The 26818-nt window shown below is 57.1% G+C and overlaps 2 protein-coding genes across 2 annotated transcripts; one reads left to right on the forward strand and one right to left on the reverse strand.

Annotated features, from left to right (window-relative positions):
- Positions 1-2931: 2931 nt before the first annotated feature.
- Positions 2932-18607, forward strand: LOC148813617 (class I histocompatibility antigen, F10 alpha chain-like). Its single transcript, XM_088908013.1, has 8 exons — positions 2932-3569; positions 7383-7649; positions 8150-8440; positions 8887-9177; positions 10312-10443; positions 14758-14784; positions 15068-15136; positions 16570-18607. Exons 1-8 carry the CDS (start codon positions 3512-3514, stop codon positions 16611-16613), a joined length of 1179 nt encoding a protein of 392 aa, XP_088764139.1. The 5' UTR covers positions 2932-3511; the 3' UTR covers positions 16614-18607.
- An 852-nt stretch (positions 18608-19459) lies between these two features.
- Positions 19460-26499, reverse strand: LOC148813618 (class I histocompatibility antigen, F10 alpha chain-like). Its single transcript, XM_088908011.1, has 6 exons — positions 26353-26499; positions 24962-25228; positions 23062-23352; positions 22130-22420; positions 21640-21774; positions 19460-21309 (listed from the first exon to the last, which is right to left on the reverse strand). Exons 1-6 carry the CDS (start codon positions 26405-26407, stop codon positions 20741-20743), a joined length of 1608 nt encoding a protein of 535 aa, XP_088764137.1. The 5' UTR covers positions 26408-26499; the 3' UTR covers positions 19460-20740.
- Positions 26500-26818: the final 319 nt, after the last annotated feature.

The raw sequence follows: 26818 nt of genomic DNA on the forward strand, positions 1-26818 counted from the left end.
TAATAATAATAATAATCATCTTCTATCATTCAAAATAGAATATTACAGGCGCTGTGTAAAATAAAGACCCTTCTTAGTGATGAATCCTACTATCACAGACTGTCACAGGAGGGCTGGAACACGGGACCGAGGAGCTGCAGGAGGAGGAGGAGGAAGACGGGTCCCTCGTGTTTACTGCACTTCCTCCAGACAACCTGAGGACAGTGCCTCTGCCTGGCAACGGGTGACGTCACCCGCCCGCCCGGACACCCGATTGGTGGATTTTTTAATCTGGACAAAATAAAGACTGGTTTTGGGATTCTGCCGTAATTCGGTTCCTTCGTTCGTTCAGTTCGATAACAAACTGATTGATTGATTGATTGATTGATTGACTGGGGAGATGTTTGTGAACGCCAGCGCTTAATTAATGAGACTGGTCACACCTGTTAATTAGTGACCCCTCCCCCCCGCTACCCGTCCTCGAGCGGGCGAGGAGGGGGCATAAAGGTCACTGCAGGGGGGGGTACCGGTCCGGTCCGGCTCGGCTCGGCTCTCCCAGGTCATGCCGAGAGGCTGTGATTATCCGGTCCGGTCCGGTCCTTCTCCCTCTTTGCAGCTGGGAAGCGGTGTGTGTGTGTGAGCACAGTTGCACAGTTCCACAGTTGCACTAGAACACACCTGAGCTCACCTGGCCGGACACTGGGACTGGACACTGCACTGACCCCTCTTGGGGTCACTCCTGGTGTGGGGGTGCTCTTACAGTGCGTACTGGACACTGACCCCTCCTCCTCACAGAGAGACTGGGGTCACTCCTGGTGTGGGGGTGCTCTTACAGTGAGTACTGGACACTGACCCCTCCTCCTCACAGAGAGACTGGGGGTCACTCCTGGTGTGGGGGTGCTCTTACAGTGAGTACTGGACACTGACCCCTCCTCCTCACAGAGAGACTGGGGGTCACTCCTGGTGTGGGGGTGCTCTTACAGTGAGTACTGGACACTGACCCCTCCTCCTCCTCACAGAGAGACTGGGGGTCACTCCTGGTGTGGGGGTGCTCTTACAGTGAGTACTGGACACTGACCCCTCCTCCTCACAGAGAGACTGGGGGTCACTCCTGGTGTGGGGGTGCTCTTACAGTGAGTACTGGACACTGACCCCCTCCTCCTCCTCACAGAGAGACTGGGGGTCACTCCTGGTGTGGGGGTGCTCTTACAGTGAGTACTGGACACTGACCCCCTCCTCCTCCTCACAGAGAGACTGGGGGTCACTCCTGGTGTGGGGGTGCTCTTACAGTGAGTACTGGACACTGACCCCTCCTCCTCACAGAGAGACTGGGGTCACTCCTGGTGTGGGGGTGCTCTTACAGTGAGTACTGGACACTGACCCCTCCTCCTCACAGAGAGACTGGGGGTCACTCCTGGTGTGGGGGTGCTCTTACAGCGCGTACTGGACACTGACCCCTCCTCCTCACAGAGAGACTGGGGGTCACTCCTGGTGTGGGGGTGCTCTTACAGTGAGTACTGGACACTGACCCCTCCTCCTCACAGAGAGACTGGGGTCACCCCTGGTGTGGGGGTGCTCTTACAGTGAGTACTGGACACTGACCCCTCCTCCTCACAGAGAGACTGGGGTCACCCCTGGTGTGGGGGTGCTCTTACAGTGAGTACTGGACACTGACCCCCTCCTCCTCCTCCTCACAGAGAGACTGGGGTCACTCCTGGTGTGGGGGTGCTCTTACAGTGAGTACTGGACACTGACCCCTCCTCCTCACAGAGAGACTGGGGTCACCCCTGGTGTGGGGGTGCTCTTACAGCGCGTACTGGACACTGACCCCTCCTCCTCACAGAGAGACTGGGGTCACTCCTGGTGTGGGGGTGCTCTTACAGTGAGTACTGGACACTGACCCCTCCTCCTCACAGAGAGACTGGGGTCACTCCTGGTGTGGGGGTGCTCTTACAGCGCGTACTGGACACTGACCCCTCCTCCTCACAGAGAGACTGGGGGTCACTCCTGGTGTGGGGGTGCTCTTACAGTGAGTACTGGACACTGACCCCTCCTCCTCACAGAGAGACTGGGGTCACTCCTGGTGTGGGGGTGCTCTTACAGTGAGTACTGGACACTGACCCCTCCTCCTCACAGAGAGACTGGGGTCACTCCTGGTGTGGGGGTGCTCTTACAGTGAGTACTGGACACTGACCCCCTCCTCCTCCTCACAGAGAGACTGGGGGTCACTCCTGGTGTGGGGGTGCTCTTACAGTGCGTACTGGACACTGACCCCTCCTCCTCACAGAGAGACTGGGGTCACTCCTGGTGTGGGGGTGCTCTTACAGTGAGTACTGGACACTGACCCCTCCTCCTCACAGAGAGACTGGGGGTCACTCCTGGTGTGGGGGTGCTCTTACAGTGAGTACTGGACACTGACCCCTCCTCCTCACAGAGAGACTGGGGGTCACTCCTGGTGTGGGGGTGCTCTTACAGTGAGTACTGGACACTGACCCCTCCTCCTCCTCCTCACAGAGAGACTGGGGTCACTCACATGCTGGGTGCGGGGCTCCCCCTGTCGGTGTCTGAATTGACCCCTCTGTCCAGGCTGTGGTCACTCTCGCCCTGCTTGGACACCCTGAGGACTGGGAGGGCTGTTCCCACGACCCTGCCCAGGGGTGACCTGACCCTCGCTGACCCCCGTGTAACTCACACACACGTCACACGCGCACCCCGGACTGTGCTTCTCTGCTTCCCTGCTGGTCCGACACAAGGCTGCCTCAGCAGTTCCCCAGTCCAGTTAATGGTTTTGTGTGTGGGCAGTACGCCCCTCACTGGCCTGGCTTTCACTGGGCTGGGGCTGAATCACCAGCACTGAGCACAGACGGGCGAACGGGTGTCTGGGCTGGGCTGGGCTGGGCTGGGCAGCGCTGACTGCCTGCTCCGTGCGCCTGTCTGTGCGCGGCTCTGGGGTGGAGTCTACTGACTCCGCAGAGACTCACGGAAGTGAGAGAGAGACAGCTCCAGACACGCAGGAGAGAGAGAGACAGCTACAGACAAACGGAAGAGAGAGAGAGAGAGGGAGGGACAGACAGCTCCAGACACGCAGGAGAGAAAGAGAGACAGCTACAAACACGCAGGAGAGAGAGAGACAGCTACAGACAAACGGAAGAGAGAGAGACAGAGAGAGAGGGACAGCTACAAACAAACGGAAGAGAGAGAGAGAGAGAGGGACAGCTACAGACACGGAAGAGAGAGAGAGAGAGGGAGGGACAGACAGCTCCAGACACGCAGGAGAGAGAGAGACAGATCCAGACTCCAGAGGGGAGAGAGAGAGACAGCTACAGACAAACGGAAGAGAGAGAGAGGGAGGGACAGACAGCTCCAGACACGCAGGAGAGAGAGAGACAGCTACAGACACGGAAGAGAGAGAGAGGGAGGGACAGACAGCTCCAGACACGCAGGAGAGAGAGAGACAGCTCCAGACTCCAGAGGGGAGAGAGAGAGACAGCCCCAGACTCCAGGACCCGTCGCTGCTGCGCTTCTGGCCCAGATGATCCGCGGAGCGGCCCTGCTCCTGGCGCTGGCCCTGTGCTGGCCGGCCAGCGGCGGTAAGGAAGACCCGGTGTGTCGTCTGTAGTTCCCCGTGTCCGTCGGAAGACTTTCTGCCCGTCGCCCTTCTCGGAAACCGCTTCGTCCTTTGTCGAGAAAAGCGAAAGTGAAACTAGTTTTGTTCGGACAAAAATACCCCTTTTTTTAATCCTTTCTCTTTGTTTTTTTTTGTTCTCTTCGGTCAAATAAATATGTGAAACGCGTTCCTCCACTCCGGGTGCTAAAGTCGACATGATGAACTTACTAAATTCTCATTTTTAGTGAAGTGCGTCGTTTCAAAGTCTCGGTGGGGCTGCTGTTCCGGGTTCAATTTCAACTGAAACCGCTCCTTCCGTTGTGTGAAGAGTCTAATATTGACCTTCCCTTCAAAGAAACAGCCGTTCTGTTCTGTATATTTTCCTGTTATTATACCCGCACGTCATTACGGACATTAACACAGTGGGTCTGGGAAGAGTCGTGTGTTTGAACAGGTCAAAATGGATGTCGAGGCGCGTCTAGGGACCGAAGTCGCCTTTTTACCGGGTTTAATTTCTTTTCATGAAGTGTTAAGAATATTATCGTACAGATGGAGATAGATGGGTGAGACTCCGTTGTGTTTTTACACTTGTTTTAACAATCTGTCGGTAAGAACTCCGTTGTACCACAGTACATGTACCGGTCACATGTGACAGTCAAGTTCAAGTTCAAGTTCTCTATCGATCTATCGAAACTGAGGCGTGACGGCAGCCCGGCCCCCAGACTGGCAAAAAGAGGCGTCGGAATAGCCGAACGATTAAAAATCACATAAGTACAGCAATGCGAAATTAAACTATGCAGAGGTAGGTGTGTGCGCAAAACACGCTCCTAGTCGCTGTAGAGCAGTCAAGTGCGTGCGAAACGCGCACAGATCCGGATGTATAGAGGCTGACAGGACCACAGTATACAAGTACACGAGTGCCAACAGGCTGTCCCTAGACCGGCAGAGGAGGCTGCTGGGTGGTGGGGCTGCACACTGGTGGGGGTGGAGGGGATCCCCATGACCTGTACGGCGCTTTGAGTGGAGTGTCCAGAAAGGCGCTATAGACGTGGAGGCAGTTGTTATTGCCCAAGGAGAGTCACCTGCTCTAAACTCCTTTAGATCCAGACTCAGAACCCTCTTCTTCAGAAGAGCCTTTACTGAACTGGTTCTGTTCCTCACCCCTCTGCTCTTCTTAATACCGCCTTCCACAGTCTCCTCTGTTGGTATTGTTGGATTGTTGTAATTGTATATTGTAATTGTGTCCTATCTTGTGTATTCTTCTTGTTTATTGTTGTAGTCTTCTTGTTTATTGTTGTTGTCATCCTGTAAAGCGCTTTGAGAAGCCTTCTTTAAAGGCGCTATATAAAATAAAGTTTATTATTATTATTATTGTAATTATTAGATGAAGGGCCGGCAGTCCTGACTTAGCCAGGCGCAGCCCTTCAGCTCTGTAATCGCCTCGGCCAGCGTGTTGTTCTGTGTGTGTGTGTCTGTCTGTTCGCTTGCGGTCTGGGGACCCCCCCTCTCCTCCTCTGTCCTCTGTCCTCTGGATCATCCGAACCCTAAAAACCCCCCGCAGCGCTGCTCGCTCGCTCGCTCACGCACGTCAGTATGCACCCGGCGTGAAACGGTCTGGGGACGAGTGAAAAGAGACTCGGAAACCTGTCGGCAGGCTGTTTCGAATCGTAATAACTTACTAAATCTTTGTTTTACTTAGTTTAATATTTTTTTCCCCCCCGTAATGCGTATTCATAGTGTAATGTGTAGCCCCTGACGGTGTTTTTTTTAATATATATATACACGCATGTTATACGCGCCCTTGCTAGTGTTGTATTCTGTGGCGGCGGTGGTGGTGTTGTGGTTTTTGGCGGAACTTGTTTTAAAAAAAAAATATCTTCTCAAACGTGCGCCGCTCGGGTCGGGCTGGCGACCGCTGACGTCAGAGCGCGCCGAGCCCCCCCGGAAGAGAGTCGGAGTCGCTCGGCCGGTGTGTGTGTGTCTGTGTGTGTGTGTGGGAGGGCGGCTGGCGTCGCTGGGAAAACATGGACAAGAGTCGGGAAAGCGGGCGTCCCGTCGGGCCCGGACGGTGGATCCTGAGCGCCGGGACACGGGGGAGGGAGGGGGCCGGGGGCGGCGCTGCGCTGGCGGCGGGCGGTGAGTGTCCGGCTGGTGTCGGTGTCTGTCGCCCTGAAAGCGAAACTAAACTGCGAGACGAGAAAAACAGGAGGAGGAGGAAGGGGGATAAAGACGGCAAGTCGAGGAGTGTGGGGCTGCTCGCCGTGTGAGGCAGGCCCGAATAACGCGCCACGGGGGCACCGTGTTGTCCTCCTCGAAGGCCAGCTCGGCTCGGCTCGGGTCGGGACGTCCGGCCCGCCCGCCTGCCTGCCGCTCCGCGTGGCGTCGTGTTTTTACTGCTGTTCGTGACGTCACCCCTGCCCTGGACTCGGCAGTCTCTTCAGTCTGAAGGGAGTGTCCCACACTGACAGGCTGAGGGAACTGAGTCTCTTCAGTCTGGATGGAGTGTCCCACACTGACAGGCTGGGGGAACTGAGTCTCTTCAGTCTGAAGGGAGTGTCCCACACTGACAGGCTGGGGGAACTGAGTCTCTTCAGTCTGGAGGGAGTGTCCCACACTACAGGCTGGAGGAACTGAGTCTCTTCAGTCTGGAGGGAGTGTCCCACACTGACAGGCTGAGGGAACTGAGTCTCTTCAGTCTGAAGGGAGTGTCCCACACTGACAGGCTGGGGGAACTGAGTCTCTTCAGTCTGGAGGGAGTGTCCCACACTGACAGGCTGGAGGAACTGAGTCTCTTCAGTCTGAAGGGAGTGTCCCACACTGACAGGCTGAGGGAACTGAGTCTCTTCAGTCTGAAGGGAGTGTCCCACACTGACAGGCTGGAGGAACTGAGTCTCTTCAGTCTGAAGGGAGTGTCCCACACTGACAGGCTGAGGGAACTGAGTCTCTTCAGTCTGGAGGGAGTGTCCCACACTGACAGGCTGGAGGAACTGAGTCTCTTCAGTCTGAAGGGAGTGTCCCACACTGACAGGCTGGAGGAACTGAGTCTCTTCAGTCTGAAGGGAGTGTCCCACACTGACAGGCTGGGGGAACTGAGTCTCTTCAGTCTGGAGGGAGTGTCCGACACTGACAGGCTGAGGGAACTGAGTCCCTTCAGTCTGAAGGGAGTGTCCCACACTGACAGGCTGAAGGAACTGAGTCTCTTCAGTCTGAAGGGAGTGTCCCACACTGACAGGCTGAGGGAACTGAGTCTCTTCAGTCTGAAGGGAGTGTCCCACACTGACAGGCTGAAGGAACTGAGTCTCTTCAGTCTGAAGGGAGTGTCCCACACTGACAGGCTGAAGGAACTGAGTCTCTTCAGTCTGAAGGGAGTGTCCCACACTGACAGGCTGAAGGAACTGAGTCTCTTCAGTCTGAAGGGAGTGTCCCACACTGACAGGCTGGGGGAACTGAGTCTCTTCAGTCTGGATGGAGTGTCCCACACTGACAGGCTGAGGGAACTGAGTCTCTTCAGTCTGAAGGGAGTGTCCCACACTGACAGGCTGAAGGAACTGAGTCTCTTCAGTCTGAAGGGAGTGTCCCACACTGACAGGCTGAGGGAACTGAGTCTCTTCAGTCTGAAGGGAGTGTCCCACACTGACAGGCTGGGGGAACTGAGTCTCTTCAGTCTGGAGGGAGTGTCCCACACTGACAGGCTGAGGGAACTGAGTCTCTTCAGTCTGGAGGGAACACACTGACTGTGTGTACTGGAGTGTCCAGTCAGTGTGTGTGTATTAACCCCCCTCTTTCTCTGTTCCAGAGAGACACTCCCTGCACTATATATACACTGCCCTCTCCAAGCCTGTAGATGGCATCCCTGAGTTCACAGCTATGGGGGTGCTGAACGACAGGCAGATCGATTACTATGACAACCGGATCATGCAGAAGATTCCCAAGCAGAGCTGGATGAAGACAAACATGGCTCAGGAATACTGGGAGAAGGGAACCCAGTCCAGGAAGAGCAAGGAGCAGTGGTTCAAAGTCAACGTTGGGATTCTGATGGACCGGATGAGACAGAACAACTCTGGTGAGCTGGACATCATGTGTCTGCTGTCCTGAAGTCTGAGTAGCTCCTCCTGTGTCTGTATGAACCCCTCTCTCTCCCAGTGCAGTGTTCATGTACTGGAGTGTCCAGTCAGTGTGTCTGTATGAACCCCTCTCTCTCTCAGTGCAGTGTTCATGTACTGGAGTGTCCAGTCAGTGTGTGTGTATGAACCCCTCTCTCTCTCTCAGTGCAGTGTGTGTATGAACCTGTCTCTCTCTCTCTCTCAGGGCAGTGTGTGTATGAACCTGTCTCTCTCTCTCTCTCTCTCAGGGCAGTGTGTGTATGAACCCCTCTCTCTCTCAGGGCAGTGTGTGTATGAACCTGTCTCTCTCTCTCTCTCTCAGTGCAGTGTGTGTATGAACCTGTCTCTCTCTCTCTCAGTGCAGTGTGTGTATGAACCCCTCTCTCTCTCAGTGCAGTGTGTGTATGAACCTGTCTCTCTCTCTCAGGGCAGTGTGTGTATGAACCTGTCTCTCTCTCAGATCTCCATATTCTCCAGTGGATGCATGGCTGTGAAATCGAGGTGCAGCCTGACTCTGAACCCCAGTTCCTGAGGGGCTACGACCAGTACAGCTACGATGGGCGGGACTTCCTGTCTTTCGATGAGTCCAAAATGCAGTGGGTGGCGCCGGTCCGGCCCGCTGAGCCCACGAAGCACAAGTGGGACAGCGAGCAGATTCTGAACCAGTACACCAAGGGCTACCTGGAGAGGGAGTGTGTGGACTGGCTGAAGAAGTTCCTGGCGTTCGGAGAGCAGAAGATCAAGAAGTCTGGTCAGTGTGCTGGACAGAGTGTGGTCCTTACTGGACAGTGTGGTCAGTGTGCTGGACAGAGTGTGGTCACTACTGGACAGTGTGGTCAGTGTGCTGGACAGTGTGGTCAGTGTGTGGTCCTTACTGGACAGTGTGGTCAGTGTGCTGGACAGAGTGTGGTCAGTGTGCTGGACAGTGTGTGGTCACTACTGGACAGAGTGTGGTCAGTGTGCTGGACAGTGCACCAGTGTGTGGTCAGTGTGCTGGAATGTGAAGTCAGTGGACCAGTGTGTGGTCAGGGTCAGGAGTGTGTGGACAGCACTGGTCAGTGTGGACAGCGTGTGTCCAGTACACAGAGCCAGACAGATCAGAAAGTGTTTGGTCGGTAGTGAGTGCTGACTGTGGACAGTGTCCAGTCCGTCAGTGGCTGTGCCTGCAGTAACACTCTCCTCCCCCACCTGTCTCAGTTCCCCCTGATGTCCACGTGTTTGCCAAGAGGTCACTGACCCCCGGCCAGCTCACGCTGAGCTGCCTGGCCACGGGCTTCTACCCCCCCGACGTCCAGGTGGACCTCTTCAGGGAGGGGGTCATGCTGCTGGAGAAGGACGGGGTGCTGTCCAGTGGGGTCAGGCCCAACGGCGCTGAGGAAGACACCTACCAGCTGAGGAAGAGTTTGCAGATCCGCGAGACGGACAAGAGGAGCTACAGCTGCAAGGTCAAACACAGCAGCCTGAAAGAGCCTGTCGTCAGGCAGTGGGGTAAGGAGAGGGACTCTGGTGTGCGTGCGTGCGACAGGGGCTCTGGTGTGCGTGCGTGCGTGCGTGCGACAGGGGCTCTGGTGTGCGTGCGTGCGTGCGTGCGACAGGGGCTCTGGTGTGCGTGCGTGCGTGCGACAGGGGCTCTGGTGTGCGTGCGTGCGTGCGTGCGACAGGGGCTCTGGTGTGCGTGCGTGCGTGCGTGCGACAGGGGCTCTGGTGTGCGTGCGTGCGTGCGTGCGACAGGGGCTCTGGTGTGTGTGCGTGCGTGCGTGCGACAGGGGCTCTGGTGTGTGTGCGTGCGTGCGTGCGAGCGACAGGGGCTCTGGTGTGTGCGTGCGTGCGAGCGACAGGGGCTCTGGTGTGCGTGCGTGCGAGCGAGAGGGGCTCTGGTGTGCGTGCGCGCGTGCGTGCGACAGGGGCTCTGGTGTGCGTGCGAGCGAGAGGGGCTCTGGTGTGCGTGCGCGCGTGCGAGCGAGAGGGGCTCTGGTGTGCGTGCGTGCGTGCGACAGGGGCTCTGGTGTGTGTGTGTGCGTGCGTGCGTGCGACAGGGGCTCTGGTGTGTGCGTGCGTGCGAGCGACAGGGGCTCTGGTGTGCGTGCGTGCGAGCGAGAGGGGCTCTGGTGTGCGTGCGAGCGAGAGGGGCTCTGGTGTGCGTGCGTGCGTGCGTGCGACGGGCTCTGGTGTGCGTGCGTGCGTGCGACAGGGGCTCTGGTGTGCGTGCGCGCGTGCGAGCGAGAGGGGCTCTGGTGTGCGTGCGCGCGCGCGTGCGAGCGAGAGGGGCTCTGGTGTGCGTGCGCGCGTGCGTGCGAGCGAGAGGGGCTCTGGTGTGCGTGCGTGCGAGCGAGAGGGGCTCTGGTGTGCGTGCGTGCGACAGGGGCTCTGGTGTGCGTGCACGCGTGCGAGCGAGAGGGGCTCTGGTGTGTGTGCGTGCGAGCGAGAGGGGCTCTGGTGTGCGTGCGAGCGAGAGGGGCTCTGGTGTGCGTGCGACAGGGGCTCTGGTGTGCGTGCACGCGTGCGAGCGAGAGGGGCTCTGGTGTGTGCTCTTGTGCCGAACCACGTCGCGACACTCCGGTCTCTCACCCCTGCTCCGCACCACTGAGCCCCGTCTCCCTGTCTGTCTCCCTGCGTCTCCAGATGGCACGGTGTGGGTCCCCCCCGCCTCCCCCCCCAGTAACCTCCCCATCGCTGTGTCGGTGGTCCTGCTGGTGGTGGCGCTGGTCGCGGGCGGGGCGGGCCTGGCCTTCCTCGCCCACAGGAGGAAGAAAGGTGAGAGAGTCCGCAGCTCCGCTGGGTCACTAGTGATCTCGGCGAGACGCGGGGCCGCAGGTCCTGCCGGTGGGCGGGGGCGTCGAGCGCTGGAACGGGGCCTTCCTGGAGCTCCGACCCCTTCACAGGCGTCACGTCCTCCTGATCGTCGTGCTGTGACCCGTTGCCGGTGTTTAATGTGTGACATTCGTGTGTGTTTGCGGCTCTGCGCTCCTGCAGTGGAGTCTCAGCGAGCCTGTCTGTGCTCTACGGCTCTGCGCTCCTGCAGTGGAGTCTCAGCGAGCCTGTCTGTGCTCTGCGGCTCTGCGCTCCTGCAGTGGAGTCTCAGCGAGCCTGTCTCTGCTCTGCGGCTCTGCGCCCCTGCAGTGGAGTCTCAGCGAGCCTGTCTGTGCTCTACGGCTCTGCGCCCCTGCAGTGGAGTCTCAGTGAGCCTGTCTGTGCTCTGCGGCTCTGCGCTCCTGCAGTGGAGTCTCAGCGAGCCTGTCTGTGCTCTGCGGCTCTGCGCTCCTGCAGTGGAGTCTCAGCGAGCCTGTCTGTGCTCTACGGCTCTGGGCCCCTGCAGTGGAGTCTCAGCGAGCCTGTCTGTGCTCTACGGCTCTGCGCCCCTGCAGTGGAGTCTCAGTGAGCCTGTCTGTGCTCTGCGCTCCTGCAGTGGAGTCTCAGCGAGCCTGTCTGTGCTCTACGGCTCTGGGCCCCTGCAGTGGAGTCTCAGCGAGCCTGTCTGTGCTCTGCGCCCCTGCAGTGGAGTCTCAGCGAGCCTGTCTGTGCTCTGCGGCTCTGCGCCTCTGCAGTGGAGTCTCAGCGAGCCTGTCTGTGCTCTACGGCTCTGCGCTCCTGCAGTGGAGTCTCAGCGAGCCTGTCTCTGCTCTGCGGCTCTGCGCTCCTGCAGTGGAGTCTCAGCGAGCCTGTCTGTGCTCTGCGGCTCTGCGCTCCTGCAGTGGAGTCTCAGCAAGCCTGTCTGTGCTCTACGGCTCTGGGCCCCTGCAGTGGAGTCTCAGCAAGCCTGCCTGTGCTCTGCGGCTCTGCGCCCCTGCAGTGGAGTCTCAGCGAGCCTGTCTGTGCTCTGCGCTCCTGCAGTGGAGTCTCAGCGAGCCTGTCTGTGCTCTGCGGCTCTGTGCTCCTGCAGTGGAGTCTCAGCGAGCCTGTCTCTGCTCTGCGGCTCTGCGCTCCTGCAGTGGAGTCTCAGCGAGCCTGTCTGTGCTCTGCGCTCCTGCAGTGGAGTCTCAGCGAGCCTGTCTGTGCTCTACGGCTCTGCGCTCCTGCAGTGGAGTCTCAGCGAGCCTGTCTGTGCTCTACGGCTCTGCGCTCCTGCAGTGGAGTCTCAGCGAGCCTGTCTGTGCTCTACGGCTCTGCGCTGCTGCAGTGGAGTCTCAGCGAGCCTGTCTGTGCTCTACGGCTCTGCGCTGCTGCAGTGGAGTCTCAGCGAGCCTGTCTGTGCTCTACGGCTCTGCGCTCCTGCAGTGGAGTCTCAGCGAGCCTGTCTGTGCTCTGCGGCTCTGCGCTCCTGCAGTGGAGTCTCAGCGAGCCTGTCTCTGCTCTGCGGCTCTGCGCTCCTGCAGTGGAGTCTCAGCGAGCCTGTCTGTGCTCTGCGGCTCTGGGCCCCTGCAGTGGAGTCTCAGCGAGCCTGTCTGTGCTCTACGGCTCTGCGCTCCTGCAGTGGAGTCTCAGCGAGCCTGTCTGTGCTCTACGGCTCTGCGCTGCTGCAGTGGAGTCTCAGCGAGCCTGTCTGTGCTTTACGGCTCTGCGCTCCTGCAGTGGAGTCTCAGCGAGCCTGTCTGTGCTCTGCGCTCCTGCAGTGGAGTCTCAGCGAGCCTGTCTGTGCTCTGCGCTCCTGCAGTGGAGTCTCAGCGAGCCTGTCTGTGCTCTGCGCCCCTGCAGTGGAGTCTCAGCGAGCCTGTCTGTGCTCTGCGCCCCTGCAGTGGAGTCTCAGCGAGCCTGTCTGTGCTCTGCGCTCCTGCAGTGGAGTCTCAGCGAGCCTGTCTGTGCTCTGCGGCTCTGCGCCCCTGCAGTGGAGTCTCAGCGAGCCTGTCTGTGCTCTGCGCCCCTGCAGTGGAGTCTCAGCGAGCCTGTCTGTGCTCTGCGGCTCTGCGCCCCTGCAGTGGAGTCTCAGCGAGCCTGTCTGTGCTCTGCGGCTCTGCGCCCCTGCAGTGGAGTCTCAGCGAGCCTGTCTGTGCTCTGCGGCTCTGCGCCCCTGCAGTGGAGTCTCAGCGAGCCTGTCTGTGCTCTGCGCCCCTGCAGTGGAGTCTCAGCGAGCCTGTCTGTGCTCTGCGCCCCTGCAGTGGAGTCTCAGCGAGCCTGTCTCTGCTCTGCGGCTCTGCGCTCCTGCAGTGGAGTCTCAGCGAGCCTGTCTGTGCTCTGCGCCCCTGCAGTGGAGTCTCAGCGAGCCTGTCTGTGCTCTGCGCTCCTGCAGTGGAGTCTCAGCGAGCCTGTCTGTGCTCTGCGCTCCTGCAGTGGAGTCTCAGCGAGCCTGTCTGTGCTCTGCGGCTCTGCGCCCCTGCAGTGGAGTCTCAGCGAGCCTGTCTGTGCTCTGCGCCCCTGCAGTGGAGTCTCAGCGAGCCTGTCTGTGCTCTGCGGCTCTGCGCCCCTGCAGTGGAGTCTCAGCGAGCCTGTCTGTGCTCTGCGGCTCTGCGCCCCTGCAGTGGAGTCTCAGCGAGCCTGTCTGTGCTCTGCGCCCCTGCAGTGGAGTCTCAGCGAGCCTGTCTGTGCTCTGCGCCCCTGCAGTGGAGTCTCAGCGAGCCTGTCTGTGCTCTGCGCCCCTGCAGTGGAGTCTCAGCGAGCCTGTCTCTGCTCTGCGGCTCTGCGCTCCTGCAGTGGAGTCTCAGCGAGCCTGTCTGTGCTCTGCGGCTCTGCGCCCCTGCAGTGGAGTCTCAGCGAGCCTGTCTGTGCTCTACGGCTCTGCGCTCCTGCAGTGGAGTCTCAGCGAGCCTGTCTCTGCTCTGCGGCTCTGCGCTCCTGCAGTGGAGTCTCAGCGAGCCTGTCTGTGCTCTACGGCTCTGGGCCCCTGCAGTGGAGTCTCAGCAAGCCTGTCTGTGCTCTACGGCTCTGGGCCCCTGCAGTGGAGTCTCAGCAAGCCTGTCTGTGCTCTGCGGCTCTGCGCCCCTGCAGTGGAGTCTCAGCGAGCCTGTCTGTGCTCTGCGCTCCTGCAGTGGAGTCTCAGCGAGCCTGTCTGTGCTCTGCGGCTCTGCGCTCCTGCAGTGGAGTCTCAGCGAGCCTGTCTGTGCTCTGCGGCTCTGCGCTCCTGCAGTGGAGTCTCAGCGAGCCTGTCTGTGCTCTGCGGCTCTGCGCTCCTGCAGTGCAGTCTCAGGGAGCCTGTCTGTGCTCTGCGGCTCTGCGCTCCTGCAGTGGAGTCTCAGCGAGCCTGTCTGTGCTCTACGGCTCTGCGCTCCTGCAGTGGAGTCTCAGCGAGCCTGTCTGTGCTCTACGGCTCTGCGCTGCTGCAGTGGAGTCTCAGCGAGCCTGTCTGTGCTCTACGGCTCTGCGCTGCTGCAGTGGAGTCTCAGCGAGCCTGTCTGTGCTCTATGGCTCTGCGCTGCTGCAGTGGAGTCTCAGCGAGCCTGTCTGTGCTCTACGGCTCTGCGCTCCTGCAGTGGAGTCTCAGCGAGCCTGTCTGTGCTCTGCGGCTCTGCGCTCCTGCAGTGGAGTCTCAGCGAGCCTGTCTCTGCTCTGCGGCTCTGGGCCCCTGCAGTGGAGTCTCAGCGAGCCTGTCTGTGCTCTGCGGCTCTGGGCCCCTGCAGTGGAGTCTCAGCAAGCCTGTCTGTGCTCTACGGCTCTGCGCTCCTGCAGTGGAGTCTCAGCGAGCCTGTCTGTGCTCTACGGCTCTGCGCTCCTGCAGTGGAGTCTCAGCAAGCCTGTCTGTGCTCTACGGCTCTGCGCTGCTGCAGTGGAGTCTCAGCGAGCCTGTCTGTGCTTTACGGCTCTGCGCTCCTGCAGTGGAGTCTCAGCGAGCCTGTCTGTGCTCTGCGCTCCTGCAGTGGAGTCTCAGCGAGCCTGTCTGTGCTCTGCGCTCCTGCAGTGGAGTCTCAGCGAGCCTGTCTGTGCTCTGCGCCCCTGCAGTGGAGTCTCAGCGAGCCTGTCTGTGCTCTGCGCCCCTGCAGTGGAGTCTCAGCGAGCCTGTCTGTGCTCTGCGCCCCTGCAGTGGAGTCTCAGCGAGCCTGTCTGTGCTCTGCGCCCCTGCAGTGGAGTCTCAGCGAGCCTGTCTGTGCTCTGTGCCCCTGCAGTGGAGTCTCAGCGAGCCTGTCTGTGCTCTACGGCTCTGCGCTGCGCTGGGTGGTGGTGGTGGTGATGATGCTGACTGAGGTGTTTCTCTCTCAACAGGCTCTGACGACGATCTGCAAGCTAACGGTGAGTTTTCCGCGGGTCAGACCGCGGTGTAGGGGGAGAGTAGGGTGTCGTGCGTGTGTGAAGGAGAGAGGGAGGGAGCGAGGACACCCCCACCGGAGGCCCTGGCGATGGTGGTCAGTGCCGGTCATTCTGCTGGCCTGACCGGGGTGCGGAGGGGAACTGCAGGGGGGGGGGTGTCTCCTCACCTGGACGACGGGGTACAGACCCGCAGGCCGTGAAGACCAAGGGGGACAGTCGCGGGTTCTCTGCACACAGGAAGCATAAGTTTAACTCTCTCTCGCAGGACAAACCCCCATCTACACAGGTAAAGAGAACCACACCAAGGACAGCAAGACCATCTCCAACGGCAACGGTAAGCTGACCTTTTTTGGGGGTTTTAACCCCTCTCTCTCTCTCAGTGTACTGGAGTGTCCAGTCAGTGTGTGTGTATGAACCCCTCTCTCTCTCAGTGCAGTGTTCATGTACTGGAGTGTCCAGTCAGGGTGTGTGTATGAACCCCTCTCTCTCTCAGTGCAGTGTTCATGTACTGGAGTGTCCAGTCAGTGTGTGTGTATGAACCCCTCTCTCTCTCAGTGCAGTGTTCATGTACTGGAGTGTCCAGTCAGTGTGTCTGTATGAACCCCTCTCTCTCTCAGTGCAGTGTTCATGTACTGGAGTGTCCAGTCAGTGTGTCTGTGTGAACCCCTCTCTCTCTCAGTGCAGTGTTCATGTACTGGAGTGTCCAGTCAGTGTGTGTGTATGAACCCCTCTCTCTCTCAGTGCAGTGTTCATGTACTGGAGTGTCCAGTCAGTGTGTGTGTATGAACCCCTCTCTCTCTCAGTGCAGTGTTCATGTACTGGAGTGTCCAGTCAGTGTGTGTGTATGAACCCCTCTCTCTCTCAGTGCAGTGTTCATGTACTGGAGTGTCCAGTCAGTGTGTGTGTATGAACCCCTCTCTCTCTCAGTGCAGTGTTCATGTACTGGAGTGTCCAGTCAGTGTGTGTGTATGAACCCCTCTCTCTCTCAGTGCAGTGTTCATGTACTGGAGTGTCCAGTCAGTGTGTGTGTATGAACCCCTCTCTCTCTCAGTGCAGTGTTCATGTACTGGAGTGTCCAGTCAGTGTGTGTGTATGAACCCCTCTCTCTCTCAGTGCAGTGTTCATGTACTGGAGTGTCCAGTCAGTGTGTGTGTATGAACCCCTCTCTCTCTCAGTGCAGTGTTCATGTACTGGAGTGTCCAGTCAGTGTGTGTGTATGAACCCCTCTCTCTCTCAGTGCAGTGTTCATGTACTGGAGTGTCCAGTCAGGGTGTCTGTATGAACCCCTCCCTCTCTCTCAGTGCAGTGTTCATGTACTGGAGTGTCCAGTCAGTGTGTCTGTGTGAACCCCTCTCTCTCTCTCAGTGCAGTGTTCATGTACTGGAGTGTCCAGTCAGTGTGTGTGTATGAACCCCTCTCTCTCTCAGTGCAGTGTTCATGTACTGGAGTGTCCAGTCAGTGTGTGTGTATGGACCCCTCTCTCTCTCTCAGTGCAGTGTTCATGTACTGGAGTGTCCAGTCAGTGTGTGTGTATGGACCCCTCTCTCTCTCTCTCAGTGCAGTGTTCATGTACTGGAGTGTCCAGTCAGTGTGTGTGTATGAACCCCTCTCTCTCTCTCTCAGTGCAGTGTTCATGTACTGGAGTGTCCAGTCAGTGTGTCTGTATGAACCCCTCTCTCTCTCTCTCAGTGCAGTGTTCATGTACTGGAGTGTCCAGTCAGGGTGTGTGTGTATTAACCCCTCTGTCTCTCTCTCTCTCTCTCCCAGGTGTATCAATGCCCTTGATCTCTAATGGAGGACAGGTGGCTTGATCCCAGAGGGTGTGCCCTTCATGCTACCTGCCTAGTCAGTGTAACCCTGTACCTGTCCCCACACTGTCCCCACACTGTACCCTGAGCCACTCTCCTCTCCCGGATGACTCCACAGATCGTTATGAGCACTTCTGCACTCCTGTCGGCCCAGCCTGAGTACACACCGGCCCCGGCCGCAAAGGGTTAAGGGAAGCACGAGCAGATCTGGGATCCAGTCTGCGACGTGTGAATTAATTAGGACCAATCTGCGGATCTCTTCTGCGACTTGTTAATTAATTATAGAGACAGTCTCCGGATCTCTTCAGCAGCTTGTTAATTAATTATAGAGACAGTCTCCGGATCTCTTCAGCAGCTTGTTAATTAATTATAGAGACAGTCTCCGGATCTCTTCAGCAGCTTGTTAATTAATTATAGAGACAGTCTCCGGATCTCTTCAGAAGCTTGTTAATTATAGAGACAGTCTCCGGATCTCTTCAACAGCTTGTTAATTAATTATAGAGACAGTCTCCGGATCTCTTCAGAAGCTTGTTAATTATAGAGACAGTCTCCGGATCTCTTCAACAGCTTGTTAATTAATTATAGAGACAGTCTCCGGATCTCTTCAGAAGCTTGTTCATTAATTATAGAGACAGTCTCCGGATCTCTTCAGAAGCTTGTTAATTAATTATAGAGACAGTCTCCGGATCTCTTCTGCGACTTGTTAATTAATTATAGAGACAATCTCTAGATCTCTTCAGAAGCTTGTTCATTAATTATAGACAGTCTTAGGATCTCTTCAGCAGCTTGTTAATTAATTATAGAGACAATCTCCAGATCTCTTCAGCAGCTTGTTAATTATAGAGACAATCTGCGGATCTCTTCAACAGCTTGTTAATTAATTATAGAGACAATCTGCGGATGTCTTCAGCAGCTTATTAATTAATTATAGAGACAGTCTTAGGATCTCTTCTGCGACTTGTTAATTAATTATAGAGACAGTCTCCGGATCTCTTCAGCAGCTTGTTAATTAATTATAGAGACAGTCTTAGGATCTCTTCAGCAGCTTGTTAATTAATTATAGAGACAGTCTTAGGATCTCTTCAGCAGCTTGTTAATTAATTATAGAGAATTTCCAGATCTCTTCAACAGCTTGTTAAGTAATTATAGAGACAGTCTTAGGATCTCTTCAGAAGCTTGTTCATTAATTATAGAGACAATCTCCAGATCTCTTCAGAAGCTTGTTAATTAATTATAGAGACAATCTGCGGATCTCTTCAGCAGCTTGTTAATTAATTATAGAGACAATCTCTAGATCTCTTCAGAAGCTTGTTAATTATAGAGACAATCTCCAGATCTCTTCTGCGACTTGTTAATTAATTATAGAGACAGTCTCCGGATCTCTTCTGCGACTTGTTAATTAATTATAGAGACAGTCTCCGGATTTCTTCAGAAGCTTGTTAATTAATTATAGAGACAATTTTCAGATCTCTTCAGCAGCTTGTTAATTAATTATAGAGACAATCTGCGGATCTCTTCAACAGCTTGTTAAGTAATTATAGAGCCAGTCTTGGGGTCTCTTCTGTGACGTGCGCTGGGGCAGACAGAGAGATTTTGTTTTTTTCCATGTTCGTTTTGTTATTTTATCTGCTGTGGCAACACTGATTGTACCCGTCGGCCATCCTCGTCGAGCCCCTTGAACTGAACTGACAGGGGATTCTCCTCTGCCCGGCGCTAGGGGGCGCTCTCGGCATGCGCTCGTCCGTCTGTGTTCACGAGAGGTGCGCACTTTCACTTTCTCGACTGGCCTTGGCCTTTAATCTGTATATAATCAGAGTATATCATCATCCTTTTCAGGCAAGCGAAGATTTCAGATGAAATTGCCTTTAAAAGATGCATTTTTTAGTTTTGTTTTTTTCCAATTCAGTATTTTTATATCCTGTCTCTGTGTGTCTGTGTCGAGAGAAATTCGGCGTGATGCTCAGGTGAGGACGTAATAAAGCTATCTTCTTGTGAAACTCTGCGATGGCGGTCTCTGTGTCTCTGCTGTGTCCGCGTGTCGGGAGCAGGGAGGCAGGAGTCAGCCCCGGGGGGTCAGGGGTCACCAGCAGCGCGGCGCAGCACTGGGAGGGGGGCTGCAGCTGGAGGCTCTGGCCCGTCGCTCTGCGCAGGGCCTGACTCAGACGCTGGGGCGGGGCGGGGCTGGGGTCCTGGGTCTGGGAGGGTGTTCCAGAGCCAGCAGGGGGCGCTCTCACCCTGCGGTCTGTGTGGGTCCTGATGCCCCAGTATAGTGACGGGGACACTGGACTGTAAACAGGCGCCGTCCTTCGGATGAGACGTCAAACCGAGGTCCTGACTCTCTGTGCTCATTAACAATCCCAGGGTGTCTCTCGAGAAGAGTAGGGGTGTCACCCCAGTGTCCTGGCCAAATACCCCCCCTGGTCTTGACCCATCATGGCCTCCTGATCACCCCCCTCCCTGAACTGGCCTCATCCCTCTGCTCTCCTCCCCCTGAGAGCTGCTGTGTGTGAGAGGACTGGAGCCTCATGCAGGTGGGGTACACACTGGTGGAGCAGGAGGGGATCCCCGTTACTGTCCAGAGCTCCGAGGGGAGAGCCCAGAGAAGAGCTCCAGACGGGTGAGGAGTTATTTTCTCCGGGAGAAGACGTCTCTCTGCCCAGGACTCCGGGATATCGCCCAGGTACGGACTTCCTGACGGGCAGCTCCGCCCACTTGTGAGGGATGTGGTTTCCATGGTTTCTTGGCGGAGAGCTCTGCTGCCGCCTTGTGTTCAGGGGGAGGAGTGCTGCCCGAGCGCCTCTGTGTTAATGTGCTGGAGTGTCTGTATTAACCACTGCGCACCAGGGTGCCCCCTTGTTAACACGGTTTTATTCAGGTCTCCAGAGAAACAGAATATCACCATTACACCATTAATATGTGCGATAATGCACCTTCAAACGTACAGGCGAGCTGTATCTTAGTGTTGAAGTGGGAAAGGCTGGACCTCATGAAGAAAGGGTATTTCGCAGAAGGTTCTGGTTGCAGGAGTCCAGAAGAATTTGGTTAACGTTTTCCCTGCTGCGGGGAGCGAGGAGGTGAGGTACCCAGGGAGAGGTCTGGGGTCTCCCCGAGACGCTGCGCTTGCGACCGGAGGCAGACTTCCCGGAGGACTGTTTGGACCTTGGCGTGTGTCTGAGTCTGTCGCCGTGTGTCTGTTTCCATGTGTCTTACTGTCCCAGTGTGAGAGAGAGAGACTGCGCTTGTGTGTGAGTGTGTGTGAGAGAGAGACTATCCCAGTGTGAGTGTGTGAGAGAGAGAGACTGCGCTTGCGCGCGAGTGTGAGAGAGAGAGACTGCGCTTGTGTGCGAGTGTGTGTGAGAGAGAGACTATCCCAGTGTGAGTGTGCGAGAGAGAGACTGCGCTTGCGCGTGAGTGTGCGAGAGAGAGACTGCGCTTGCGTGTGATTGTGGGAGACTATCCCAGTGTGAGTGTGAGAGAGAGAGACTGCGCTTGCGTGTGAGTGTGCGAGAGAGAGACTGCGCTTGCGTGTAAGTGTGCGAGAGAGAGACTATCCCAGTGTGAGTGTGCGAGAGAGAGACTATGCTTGCGTGTGATTGTGAGATACTATCCCAGTGTGAGTGTGCGAGAGAGAGACTGCGCTTGCGTGTGAGTGTGCGAGAGAGAGACTGCGCTTGCGTGTGAGTGTGCGAGAGAGAGACTGCGCTTGCGTGTGAGTGTGTGAGAGAGACTGCGCTTGCGTGTGAGTGTGTGAGAGAGACTACGCTTGCGTGTGAGTGTGAGAGAGACTATCCCAGTGTGAGTGTGTGAGAGAGAGAGACTATGCTTGCGTGTGAGTGTGTGAGAGAGACTATGCTTGCGTGTGAGTGTGTGAGAGACTATCCCAGTGTGAGTGTGTGAGAGAGAGAGACTATGCTTGCGTGTGAGTGTGAGAGAGAGACTATCCCAGTTTGAGTGTGTGTGTGTGTGTTCTGGTTGCCGGGGGTGGGAGGGGTCCAGCGAGCTGCAAGTCTGAGCAGCAGACGGGCACGAAGGCCCCCGGGCGTGTCGGCGCCTGGTGTCCAGTGTTGTCCAGTGTCTGGTGTCCACGCCTGTGTCCAGTGTCGTCCAGTGTCTGCCGCTGGATGGCCGGCTCAGGGCTCACCCCTGGAGGGCAGCAGGGGCTGGCGCTCCACTGGGCTCCCCGGGGTGCCTGGGGGACAGGGAGACTGCGCCCCCCGAGTCGAGCTCCCCGCGGGGACAGGACAGGCAGGGTGAGCGCTGCTCTCCGAGCTGACCGGCGAATGACCTTGACCCGGGACCAGACCGGAGCTGGCCTGGGCCTGCAGCCCACTCTCTGTGCTGGCACTGACCACAGGGCCACTGACCGCAGGCCCGCTGACCACAGGCCCGCTGACCGCAGGCCCGCTGACCGCAGGCCCGCTGACCACTGGCCCACTGACGCTGACCGCAGGCCCACTGACCGCTGGCCCACTGATGCTGACCGCTGGCCCACTGACGCTGACCGCAGGCCCGCCAACCACAGGCCCACTGACCGCTGGCCCACTGACGCTGACCGCAGGCCCGCTGACCGCAGGCCCACCGACCACTGGCCCACTGACGCTGACCGCAGGCCCACTGACGCTGACCGCAGGCCCGCTGACCTCGTGACCTTTGGTCTGGGTGTCTTTGACGTTGACCAGATTGTACTTTGCCGAGAGAGCTGTCAGGAAGAGAGAGAATTGGGTTCCTGTTACTAGACTGCATCTCCATTCCATCTTCCCCTGCAGGACTGGTCTACTGGGACTACTGGGACTGGAGCGCCTACTGTAACAGACTGGTCTACTGCACTGGGACTGGAGCTCCTACTGTAACAGACTGGTCTACTGCACTGGGACTGGAGCTCCTACTGTAACAGACTGGGACTGGAGCTCCTATTGTAACAGACTGGTCTACTGCACTGGGACTGGAGCTCCTACTGTAACAGACTGGTCTACTGGACACACAAGGTGGCGGGAGTGTGGAACAGGCAGGGCAGGACAGGCGGTCTTACCCAGCTTGCCCTTCCTGTGCAAGACGAGCAGCACTAGCGCCCCGCCCAGCAGGATGAGCAGAGCCGTGCCGAGCCCCAAGATGACCGCTGTGGAGGCACTGTCGCCAGCGCTGTCACAGCCCCACGGTGAGCCCCCTGAGAGACAGACAGGCAGGCAGAGAGACAGACGGGTCAGGACAGGGTCTTCACCCCGCTGGCAGAGAGACAGACAGGTCAGGACAGGGTCTTCACCCCGCTGGCAGAGAGACAGACGGGTCAGAAAGGGTCTTTACCCCGCTGGCAGAGAGACAGACAGGTCAGGTCAGGACAGGGTCTTTACCTCACTGGCAGAGAGACAGACGGGTCAGGACAGGGTCTTTACCTTACTGGCAGAGAGACAGACGGGTCAGAAAGGGTCTTTACCTCACTGGCAGAGAGACAGACGGGTCAGAAAGGGTCTTTACCCTGCTGGCAGAGAGACAGACTGGCAGAGGGACAGACAGGTCCTTACCCCACTGCCTGACGACAGGCTCTTTCAGGCTGCTGTGTTTGACCTCGCAGCTGTAGCTCCTCTTGTCCGTCTCCCGGATCTGCAGACTCTTCCTCAGCTGGTAGGTGTCTTCCTCAGCGCCGTTGGGCCTGACCCCACTGGACAGCACCCCGTCCTTCTCCAGCAGCATGACCCCCTCCCTGAAGAGGTCCACCTGGACGTCGGGGGGGTAGAAGCCCGTGGCCAGGCAGCTCAGCGTGAGCTGGCCGGGGGTCAGTGACCTCTTGGCAAACACGTGGACATCAGGGGGAACTGAGACAGGTGGGGGAGGAGAGTGTTACTGCAGGCACAGCCACTGACGGACTGGACACTGTCCACAGTCAGCACTCACTACCGACCAAACACTTTCTGATCTGTCTGGCTCTGTGTACTGGACACACGCTGTCCACACTGACCAGCACTGTCCACACACTCCTGACCCTGACCACACACTGGTCCACTGACCTCACTGTCCAGCACACTGACCACACACTGGTGCACTGACCACACTGTCCAGCACACTGACCACACACTGTCCACACACTGGTGCACTGTCCACACTCTATCCAGCACACTGACCACACTTTCCAGCACACTGACCACACACTGGTGCACTGACCTCACATTCCAGCACACTGACCACACACTGGTGCACTGTCCAGCACACTGACCACACTCTGTCCAGCACACTGACCACTCTGTCCAGTAGTGACCACACTCTGTCCAGCACACTGACCACTCTGTCCAGTAGTGACCACACACTTTCCAGCACACTGACCACACACTGGTGCACTGACCTCACATTCCAGCACACTGACCACACACTGGTGCACTGTCCGGCACACTGACCACACTCTGTCCAGCACACTGACCACACTGTCCAGTAAGGACCACACTCTGTCCAGCACACTGACCAGACTTCTTGATCTTCTGCTCTCCGAACGCCAGGAACTTCTTCAGCCAGTCCACACACTCCCTCTCCAGGTAGCCCTTGGTGTACTGGTTCAGAATCTGCTCGCTGTCCCACTTGTGCTTCGTGGGCTCAGCGGGCCGGACCGGCGCCACCCACTGCATTTTGGACTCATCGAAAGACAGGAAGTCCCGCCCATCGTAGCTGTACTGGTCGTAGCCCCTCAGGAACTGGGGTTCAGAGTCAGGCTGCACCTCGATTTCACAGCCATGCATCCACTGGAGAATATGGAGATCTGAGAGAGAGACAGGTTCATACACACACTGCCCTGAGAGAGAGAGAGAGACAGGTTCATACACACACTGCCCTGAGAGAGAGAGAGAGACAGGTTCATACACACACTGCCCTGAGAGAGAGAGACAGGTTCATACACACACTGCCCTGAGAGAGAGAGACAGATTCATACACACACTGCACTGAGAGAGAGAGAGAGACAGGTTCATACACACACTGCCCTGAGAGAGAGAGACAGGTTCATACACACACTGCCCTGAGAGAGAGAGACAGGTTCATACACACACTGCACTGAGAGAGAGAGACAGATTCATACACACACTGCACTGAGAGAGAGAGGGGTTCATACACACACTGCCCTGAGAGAGAGAGAGACAGGTTCATACACACACTGCCCTGAGAGAGAGAGAGACAGGTTCATACACACACTGCCCTGAGAGAGAGAGAGAGACAGGTTCATACACACACTGCACTGAGAGAGAGAGAGAGGGGTTCATACAGACACACTGACTGGACACTCCAGTACATGAACACTGCACTGAGAGAGAGGGGTTCATACACACACACTGACTGGACACTCCAGTACATGAACACTGCACTGAGAGAGAGAGGGGTTCATACGGACACACTGACTGGACACTCCAGTACATGAACACTGCACTGAGAGAGAGAGAGGGGTTCATACAGACACACTGACTGGACACTCCAGTACATGAACACTGCACTGAGAGAGAGAGGGGTTCATACAGACACACTGACTGGACACTCCAGTACATGAACACTGCACTGAGAGAGAGAGGGGTTCATACACACACACTGACTGGACACTCCAGTACATGAACACTGCACTGAGAGAGAGAGGGGTTCATACACACTCCCTGACTGGACACTCCAGTACATGAACACTGCACTGAGAGAGAGAGGGGTTCATACAGACACACTGACTGGACACTCCAGTACATGAACACTGCACTGAGAGAGAGAGGGGTTCATACAGACACACTGACTGGACACTCCAGTACATGAACACTGCACTGAGAGAGAGAGGGGTTCATACACACACACTGACTGGACACTCCAGTACATGAACACTGCACTGAGAGAGAGAGGGGTTCATACACACTCCCTGACTGGACACTCCAGTACATGAACACTGCACTGAGAGAGAGAGGGGTTCATACAGACACACTGACTGGACACTCCAGTACATGAACACTGCACTGAGAGAGAGAGGGGTTCATACAGACACACTGACTGGACACTCCAGTACATGAACACTGCACTGAGAGAGAGAGGGGTTCATACACACACACTGACTGGACACTCCAGTACATGAACACTGCACTGAGAGAGAGAGGGGTTCATACAGACACGCTGACTGGACACTCCAGTACATGAACACTGCACTGAGAGAGAGAGGGGTTCATACACACACACTGACTGGACACTCCAGTACATGAACACTGCACTGAGAGAGAGAGGGGTTCATACACACACACTGACTGGACACTCCAGTACATGAACACTGCACTGGGAGAGAGAGGGGTTCATACAGACACAGGAGGAGCTACTCAGACTTCAGGACAGCAGACACATGATGTCCAGCTCACCAGAGTTGTTCTGTCTCATCCGGTCCATCAGAATCCCAACGTTGACTTTGAACCACTGCTCCTTGCTCTTCCTGGACTGGGTTCCCTTCTCCCAGTATTCCTGAGCCATGTTTGTCTTCATCCAGCTCTGCTTGGGAATCTTCTGCTTGATCCAGTTGTCATAGTAATCGATCTGCCTGTCGTTCAGCACCCCCATAGCTGTGAACTCAGGGATGCCATCTACAGGCTTGGAGAGGGCAGTGTATATATAGTGCAGGGAGTGTCTCTCTGGAACAGAGAGAGAGGGGGGTTAATACACACACACTGACTGGACACTCCAGTACATGAACACTGCACTGAGAGAGAGAGAGGGGTTCATACAGACACACTGACTGGACACTCCAGTACATGAACACTGCACTGAGAGAGAGAGGGGTTCATACACACACACTGACTGGACACTCCAGTACATGAACACTGCACTGAGAGAGAGAGGGGTTCATACACACACACTGACTGGACACTCCAGTACATGAACACTGCACTGAGAGAGAGAGGGGTTCATACACACACACTGACTGGACACTCCAGGACATTTCAGTAACTGCACATTGAGCCACAAACTGGAAGAAAAACAAATATCCATTTCAAATTTTAGATATGAGTTTTAAACCCCATGGAGAACCAGGAAGTGTGTCAGAAATGTGTGCCGATCGGAGTAAACACATTCCTGAGACGTTCCTGTGAAGCAGGTGACTGTATTTCCTGCTCCCCTCCTCTGTCATCGGAACTGAAAACCCACTGGAAAAACTAAAAACAAACGCTGCCAGCGGTGGCTGTACACAGAGGGGGGTGGGGGTGGGGAACAAGCTGCCCAGCCCTGTTGTTGAAGCCGATACCCTGGCTTCTCTCCAGACACAGCTGGGTGAGCTCCTCCAGTCAGGACAGGAGGCTCTTCTGTACACAGAGGGGGGTGGGGGTGGGGAACAAGCTGCCCAGCCCTGTGGTTGAAGCCGATACCCTGGCTTCTCTCCAGACACAGCTGGGTGAGCTCCTCCAGTCAGGACAGGAGGCTCTACTGTACACAGAGGGGGGCGGGGGTGTGGAACAAGCTGCCCAGCCCTGTGGTTGAAGCCGATACCCTGGCTTCTCTCCAGACACAGCTGGGTGAGCTCCTCCAGTCAGGACAGGAGGCTCTTCTGTACACAGAGGGGGGTGGGGGTGGGGAACAAGCGAACTGCGCCCCACTGTTGACGCCCCGACACGCACAGCCTGGCCGGTTCGAAACACAGGAGGAACCAGGAAAGGAGACTGGATGTCGGCCGCGGACAGAATCGTACCCCGCCCTCCGCCGGCGCTCAACAGAGTTCCCCCCCCCCAGGCCCCCAGAGGGCGCCCGGCCCGTGACTTACCGGCCCGTGAGCCCGCGACCCCGCAGGAGAGCAGCAGCAGTGCGAGAGCCGCCATCGCCCCAGCGCCCCGGACTCCGACTGCGCCGCTGGGGCGTCCCGGGAATCCTGCAGAACCGGCTGCTCCTCCCGCCCCCTCGCGCTTCCTGCCTGCCTGCCTGGCGACGGTTGCTAGGCAGTGCTGTCGCCAGGGCGAGGGACTGCGGGGGGGTATTGGCTGCCTCCGGCCCAGCCCCGGGGTCTCGCGCCTCCAAGCAGAACCAGCAAACCAGCGTGCTGCAGGACTCCTGGTGGGCCGGCAGGGGGCGCTCTCCCCCTCGTCCCCGCGGTGTCTCGGCTCTTCGTGCAGCGTTGTCAGTGCAGGCTGCCGCAGTCGACTCCTGCATCTGGAAATAAGCTGCTTCTCCTCTCCAGCAGGGGGTGACAGAATCAGGCTGATTAAACGGGACCTTGACAAGGTGACATCACT

The sequence above is a fragment of the Atractosteus spatula genome (genome assembly GCF_055471065.1).
Source record: "Atractosteus spatula isolate fAtrSpa1 chromosome 10 unlocalized genomic scaffold, fAtrSpa1.hap1 SUPER_10_unloc_1, whole genome shotgun sequence".
Lineage (NCBI taxonomy): Eukaryota > Metazoa > Chordata > Actinopteri > Semionotiformes > Lepisosteidae > Atractosteus > Atractosteus spatula.

What these genes read in the sequence shown, in the direction of transcription:
- LOC148813618 (XM_088908011.1), bottom strand. Translation starts at nt 26,407, where the DNA reads ATGGCGGCTCTCGCACTGCTGCTGCTCTCCTGCGGGGTCGCGGGCTCA. An exon ending in GCAGAAGATCAAGAAGTCTG is followed by an intron (nt 22,421 to 23,061) that starts GTCAGTGTGCTG and finishes CACCTGTCTCAG; the next exon opens with TTCCCCCTGATGTCCACGTG. An exon ending in GCCTGTCGTCAGGCAGTGGG is followed by an intron (nt 21,775 to 22,129) that starts GTAAGGACCTGT and finishes TCTGTCTCTCAG; the next exon opens with GGGGCTCACCGTGGGGCTGT.
- LOC148813617 (XM_088908013.1), top strand. Translation starts at nt 3,512, where the DNA reads ATGATCCGCGGAGCGGCCCTGCTCCTGGCGCTGGCCCTGTGCTGGCCG. An exon ending in GCAGAAGATCAAGAAGTCTG is followed by an intron (nt 8,441 to 8,886) that starts GTCAGTGTGCTG and finishes CACCTGTCTCAG; the next exon opens with TTCCCCCTGATGTCCACGTG. An exon ending in CGACGATCTGCAAGCTAACG is followed by an intron (nt 14,785 to 15,067) that starts GTGAGTTTTCCG and finishes TCTCTCTCGCAG; the next exon opens with GACAAACCCCCATCTACACA.